This window comes from Piliocolobus tephrosceles, chromosome 7, assembly GCF_002776525.5.
Source record: "Piliocolobus tephrosceles isolate RC106 chromosome 7, ASM277652v3, whole genome shotgun sequence".
In the NCBI taxonomy this organism is placed as follows: Eukaryota; Metazoa; Chordata; class Mammalia; order Primates; family Cercopithecidae; genus Piliocolobus; species Piliocolobus tephrosceles.
This window is the reverse complement of record NC_045440.1, coordinates 95,552,318-95,559,728: the sequence shown is the minus strand read 5'-3', so window position 1 is coordinate 95,559,728 and position 7,411 is coordinate 95,552,318. Positions and strand designations below refer to the sequence as shown.

The window sequence follows — 7,411 nt, the reverse complement described above, 5'->3', positions numbered from 1 at the left end:
AGAGAGCTCTGCTCTTGTTTGCAGCTGATCTAGGGGCACAATGGTTTTGGCACACACAAAAAAATTAGAATACATGCATAGTTTTTTCACAATACGCATTTTTCACGAACTTTTTGAAGACTCCTTGTATCCACAGTGAAATATTTTTTAGCCTTGAAAAAGAAGAAAATCTTGTCATCTTACAACATAGATGAAATTTGATGATGTGACATAAAGTGAAATAAGCCAGTCACAAAAAGATAAACACTATAGGATTCCACTTACATGAGGTATCTAAAGTAAACAAATTCATAGGAATGGAAAGTAAAGGCCAGGCACAGTGGCTCCTGGCTGTAATCCTAGCACTTTGGGAGACCAAGGTGGGCAGATCACCTGAAGTCGGGAGTTCCATTCCAGCCTGACCAACATGGAGAAACCCCATCTCTACTAAAAATACAAAATTAGCTGGACATGGTGGCGCATGCCTGTAATCCCAGCTACTTGGGAGGCTGAGGCAGGAGAATCGCTTGAATCCGGGAGGTGGAGGCTGCGGTGAGCTGAGATCACAGCATTGCACTCCAGCCTGGCAACAAGGGTGAAACTCCGTCTCAAAAAAAAAAAGAAAGAAAGAAATGGAAAGTAAAATGGTGATTATTAGAGGATGAGGGTAGGGGAAAAAACGAGAGTTGTTCATCAATATAGAGTTTTAGATTTACAAGATGAAAATGTTGTGCAGATCTGTTGTACAACAATGTGTGAATATACTAAACACTGCTGAATTGTATACTTAAAAAACATTAAGATAGTAGATTTTATGTTATGTACTTTTTTATCATAATTTTTAAAAAAACTTAAATGTGGCTAGGCACAGGGGCTCACGCCTATAATCCCAACACTTTGGGAGTTTGAGATGGGAGGATGGCTTGAGTCCAGGAGTTCAAGGCCAGCCTGGGCAACATGGTGAGACCTCATCTCTACAAAAACTTTAAAAAATATTAGCCAGGCATAGTGATACCAGCCTGTGGTACCATCTAGTTGGGAGGACATCGTGGGAGCATTGCTTGAGCCTGGGAGTTCGAGAGCACAGTGAGCTGTGATGGCACCACTGTACTCCAGTCTGGGCGACAGAATGAGACCCTGTCTTTTTTTCTTCTTTTTAACTAAAGACGCGGCCTCACTCTGTCACCCAGACTGGAGTGCAGTGGCGTGATCATGACTCACTGTGGCCTTGAACTCCAAGGCTGAAGCAATCCATCCACCTCAGCCTCCATTAGTGGCTGGGACCACAGACGTATGCCACCATGCCTGGCGCTTTTTTTTTTTTTTTTTTGTAGAGACGGGGTCTTGCCATATTGCCCAGATTGGTTTCAAACTCCTGGGCTCAAGTGATCATCGTCCTCCATCTTCCAAAGTGCTGGGATTATAGGCATGAGCCACCATGCCCAGCCTGTCTCTCAAAAACACAAAAACAAGGCCAGGCGCGCCTGCTCATGCCTGTAATCCTGGCGCTTTGGGAGGCTGAGTCAGGCGGATCACCTGAGATCAAGAGTTCAAGACCAGCCTGACTAACATGAAGAAACCCCATCTCTACTCAAAATACAAAATTAGCCGGGCTTGGTGGCGCATGCCTGTACCCAGCTACTTGGGAGGCTGAGGCAGGAGAATCACTTGAACTGGGAGGCAGAGGTTGCAGTGAGCTGAGATTGTGCCACTACAATCCAGCCTGGGCGACAAAGACTCTGTCTCAAAAAACAAAAACTTAAACATAATCTTCAATGCTATTAAACATTCAGTTTGTATACAAGTAACCTAATTGAAGAATTTAAAGCTCCAAACTTCTAAAGATGGTAACATTTTCTTCTTTCATCGACTAAAGAAAGATGCTCCTATATGAATTACAACTTAAGAATAATTAACTTTAATATGCAAAGGGTTTCATATATTGCCTTTTGTTGTTGTTGTTGTTGTTGTTTTTCCTGATACAGAATCTTGCCCTGCCGCCCAGGCTAGAGTGCAGTGGCACAATCTTGGCTCACTGCAACCTCCGCCTCCTGGGTTCAACTGATTATCCTGCCTTAGTCTCCTGAGTAGCTGAGATTACAGGTGCCCACCACCACACCCAGCTAATTTTTTTGTATTTTTAATAGAGACGGGGTTTCACCATGTTGGCCAGGCTGGTTTCGAACTCCTGACCTCAAGTGATCCGCTTGCCTCAGGCTCCCAAAATGCTAGGATTACAGGCGTGAGTCACTGTGCCCGGCCTCATATATTGCCTTTTATGAAATGTATTCCCATGCATCTTATTTATTGTGCAGTAAAGGATTAACCTTGCTTAAAAAGAGATTTGGCCTTTGCCCTCAACTTCTAGGTGGTAACCTCTTGCCTGATAAGAGCATCTTCGTTTGCCTGGGTCCTTTAGGTCATGCATAAGAGTCTATGCTAACAGTGTGATTTATGGTGGGAGCCTTGGGCCATGTGGTGTCAGTTCAACCTCTGAAGGGCTGAAGACTAATGTCAGCCACACAGGTGGTCAACCACGTATATATGACTGAGCCCCAATACAAACCCTAAATTCAAAGCATGGGTGAGCTTCCCTGATTGACAGTACTCCGTGTGTACTGTCACACATCGTTTCTGAGAGGAAAACAGGTACTGTCTGCATGATTCCACTGGGAGGGAACAAATGGTAGTTCTGTACTTTGGTGTCTCCTGGACCTTGTCCTATGGGTCTCTTTCCTCTGCTGATTTTAATCTGTGTCCTTTCACTGTAACAAACTGTAACTTGAGTATAATGACTTTTTAAAATCAAGCCTGAGGGTAGTTTGGAGGACTCTCAAACTTGCAGTTGGTGACAGAAGTAAGGATGGTCTTAGGAATTTCTGACCATTGTATTTACCTTCCTAGACTGTGTGCTTCTGAGGAAGGGGGATCCTATCATGTGTATTTCTGTATCTCCCACTATTGCTGGAAGAGTATGAAAAAACCAAAAACTTCTGCTGAATGAATACATTTTAATAAAGTTTATTAACAAGATGGCACGATTTTCTACAGAAGCAGGAAGGGAAGTTTAAAAACTAAATACTTAAAAATAAATAGTGCAAGATATGTTTCAAGGATTCAAACTCCCTAAACAATTATTACATAACTTATCTAAATATTAATATGTGAATACCTATTTTGCCTTAACAAATTTAAGGTATACAGAACACGAAAATGAGCAAGCAAGTGAAATACAAAAATTTTACCTTATGGAACATTAAATGGGGCCCTACATATATTTTGTAAAAGTTCATTTGTCATTGAAAGATAATAAAATAAATGAGGTAAGGAAAGGATAAAAGCCTACCACAAGCTCCCTGTGCTAAAGCCAGACTGAGCTCCTTTTCCTCCCACCAACAATGTGCCATGATCCCTCCTGCCCAGGCCTGGGCATATGCCATTCCCTCTGCCTGCAGTACTCTTGCCTCTTTGGGTCACCTAGTCCACTCCTACTCAACCTTCAGGTCTCAGGCACTTTTTCCTTAGAGAACCTTTCTGATCTCTTTAAGTCAAATTCTGTTTTATATGTTCTTATAGCATCATGTACATCTCCTTCACTTACCAAAGTTGTAATTTTATTTTTGTATGATTGACATCTGTCACCTCCATTAGGCCATAAGTTAAATAAGGTTAGAGACTGTCTGTTCCACTATTGGGCTTATTGAGGTAACTTTAGCACCTAGCACAACGCCTAGAACTTGGAATATGTTCAATAGTTTTTTAACAAATGAATGAGTAAGTAAATGTCAGTTCATTATACTATAAACACCTTTGTAAACTCCAGATAAATTAAGAAAGTTTATAGGTTTTGAGTTTTTATAAAGTTTTATAAATGTATTATTGGATGTATCTACTTATTACCATTAAAAAAGACAATCTTTGCTGGGCATGGTGGCTCACACCTGTAATCCCAACACTTTGGAAGGCCAAGGTGGGCAGATCATGAGGTGAGGAGTTCAAGACCAGCCTGACCAATGTGGTGAAACCCTGTCACTACTAAAAATACAAATAAATTAGCCGGGCATGGTGCTGTACGCCCGTAATCCCAGCTACTCAGAAGGCTGAGACAAAAGTGCTTGAACCTGGGAGGCGGAGGTTGCAGTGAGCTGAGATTGTGCTACTGTACTCCAGCCTGGGTGACAGAACAAGATTCTAAAAAAAAAAAGGCCATCTTTGTGGGTTTTTTGACTTTTTTCTTTTTTGAGACGGGGTCTCGCTCTGTCGCTCAGGCTAGAGTGCAGTGGTGCAATCTCAGCTCATTGTAACCTCTACCTCCCAGGTTCAACAGACCCTGCCACCTCAGCCTCCCCAGTAGCTGGGACTACAGGCGCACACCACCACACCCAGCTAATTTTTGTATTTTTAGTAGAGACGGAGTCTCACCATGTTGGTCACACTGGTCTCAAACTCCTGACCTCAGGTGAGCTACCTGCCTTGGCCTCCCAAAGTACTGGGATTACAGGTGTGAGTCACTGCTCTCGGCCAACAATCTTTGTAAAAAAAAAGGGATCAAATAAAGTACACTTACCCTTCTATAACCATTGCAAGAGAACCCAATAAAATAGTGTGAATTACATGATAAATTATTTCTGGTCTTTCTCCAATTCGTCCATCTTCAAGAGTAACAGTTTCCTTTAGGGACTTACCACTACAAAAAGAAAATGTATTTTTTAATACTTTGAAAATATATTTGTAAAAAACCAAAGATACATTGTTTATCATCTTTGAAGGACATACCTAAAATGTTATATTTCGACATAACAAAAAAATATAGGTGATCTTTAAAATTTGAAAGTATATGGTGCTAAATACCTAACATATATACTACGTTTCTGCAAATGGCTTTTAGAACCTGAAGACAACAAACTCTATGAAGACTAAACATGAATTTTCAGAAAAATACAAAAGGGCTAGGAGCAGTGACTCACGCCTGTAATCCCAGAACTTTGGGAGGCCAAAGTGGGAGGACACTTGAGGTCAAGAGTTCGAGACCAGCCTGGCCAACATGATGAAACCCCGTTTCTACTAAAATACAAAAATTAGCCAGCCGTGGTGGTGCATGCTTGAAATCTCAGCTACTCTGGAGGTTGAGGCAGGAGAATCGCTTGAATCTGGGAGTTGGAGGTTGCAGTGAGCCAAGATCGTGCCACTGCACTCCAGCCTGAGTGATAGAGTAAGACTCCGTCTCAAAAAAAAAGAATAATAAAGATTTGTAGGTTCTTCTTCCAAGATCAATTACGAATCAACTAGCAATTGCTAAATTAATATACTTAAATCATAATTTGAATAAATTCTTAAAATTAAGAAATTATACACAAACTCTGTCTTTTCAAACATAATAAAAACATCAAAGGTTAGTCAAACTTTATAGCTTTTTTTTTCTTTTTCTTTAAGAGATGAGGGGTCTCACTATGTTTGCCCAGGCTGGTCTTGAACTCCTGGCATCAAGCAATCCTGCGTCAGTCTCTCAGATTGTTGGAATTATAGGCATAAGCCACTGCCCTTGGCCTCAAACTTTGTAATTTAAAACTACTTATACTGCTAACTTCGTTTAAGTTAAATAGAACAAATTATTCTTATATTAAGTAAAAATTTGTACAAATTGGTGAATCGGTCTGTAAAAGTTTAACTGATTATTTAAACTTCAGTTATATATTAAGTCTCTAAGTTTAGGGCTGAACACGGTGGCTCATGCCTGTAATCCCAGCACTTTGGGAGGCCGAGGTGGGTGGATCACCTTAGGTCGGGAGTTTGAGACCAACCTGACCAACATGGATAAAATACAAAATCAGCTGGGCATAGCAGTGCATGCCTGTAATCCCAGCTACTCGGAGGCTGAGGTAGGAGAATCGCTTGAGCCCAGGCTAAGGTAGGAGAATTGCTTGAACCTGGGAGGCAGAGGTTGCATAGAGCCAAGATCGTGCGACTGCACTCCAGCCTGGGCAACAAGAGCGAGACTCTGTCTCAAAAAAAAAAACAAAAACAAAAAACAAAACAAAACAAAAAACTAAGTTTAAATTTTTCTGGTCAACACAACCTTTTTTTTTTCTTTTTTGACAGGGAGTCTCACGCTGTTGCCCAGGCTGGAGTGCAGTGGTGCAATCTCGGCTCACCACAACCTCTGCCTCCCGGGTTCAAGCGATTTACCTGCCTCAGCCTCCTGAGTAGCTAGGATTAAGAGTGAGCGCCATCACGTCCAGCTAATTTTTGCACTTTTAGTAGAGATGGGGTTTCATCATATTGGCCTGACTGGTCTCAAACTCCCGACCTTGTGATCCGCCGGCTTTGGCCTGCCAAAGTGTTGGGATTACAGGTGTAAGCCATCGCACCTGGCCAACACATCTTATAATGATATTTTCCATGTCAATGAAAAGAGAATGGAATTAGAAGCTCTAAAACAAATATAAAAATATTGGAAGAATATTAAAAATAAGTATTTCATATGTTTCCATAATGTATGTTAGTAATATGATTGATTCTCATAGGTACTTACTTAATCCTCCTAAAAATAACTTGCAACATAGAAAGAAAACAAATAATTAACACCAGGATATAGAAAGGTAATAAAGAAGACTGTGTCAATCGCAGAAAAAAATCTTGAGATGGTGCCTGCAGGGATTCTTGACAGAGGAGCCAATTCATTGTAAAATTCCTATAGAAGACAAAAAGCATGATATTAAATTCACAGATGTTTTAAACTACTGAACACAGAAGTATTTTTTTTAATATCAGTAAAAACTAAGAAAAAACACATTTCCTAAACCCGTTTACTTATAATAGCAAGGTACTATCCTTTATAAATGACGATAATAGTAACGTATTAGTAAACAAAGCATGTGCTCTCACTAAAACCGCTCTAATGAATGTAAAACTGCTGCTTTTTATTGCCAAGTAACGTGACCATCTCTAAAGCCCAATATAGTTTTTAGGGAATTTTGGTTTCTATCTTTATCTAGAAGACAACAAACAATTCAGCTGGCTAACCTCTACAAATGCATTGTCAAATATGGTAGCTACTAGAGACATGAGGTTTTTAAACAGCTGAAATGTGGCCAATTCAAATTGAGACATACTTTAAGTACAAAATATACCCAGGATTTCAAAGAAAAGAAGAGCAAAATAATGATTTGAAAAACAAAATATATCCTTAATAATTTTTACATTGTTTACAAATTATTTTTATATATTAGAGAAAATATGTTAAAATTAATTTCACTTGTTTCTTTGTATTTTTAAAAATATGGCTACTAGAAAATTACAGTTACATAAGTGGTTCACATATTATTATTGGATAGACCTACTCTATATTGACAAGTGTAACTCAACTAGGACCCACTTAAAAAAGAGATACCTACTTATTAAGATAAATCATAAAATTTGAAATGTAAACCTT

The 7,411-nt window shown here is 39.8% G+C and overlaps 1 protein-coding gene across 4 annotated transcripts in view; it reads right to left on the bottom strand.

Annotated features, from left to right (window-relative positions):
- DPY19L4 (dpy-19 like 4) overlaps positions 1–7,411 on the bottom strand; it is a 74,577-nt gene that overhangs the window by 14,953 nt on the left and 52,213 nt on the right. For all 4 annotated transcript variants that reach the window (XM_023222871.2, XM_023222868.3, XM_023222867.3 and 1 more), the window contains 2 exons: positions 6,512–6,670; positions 4,547–4,666 (listed from right to left, as the gene is read on the bottom strand). In XM_023222871.2, the coding sequence (XP_023078639.1) occupies positions 4,547–4,666; positions 6,512–6,670 (279 nt within the window). The remainder of the gene's footprint in view (positions 1–4,546; positions 4,667–6,511; positions 6,671–7,411) is intronic.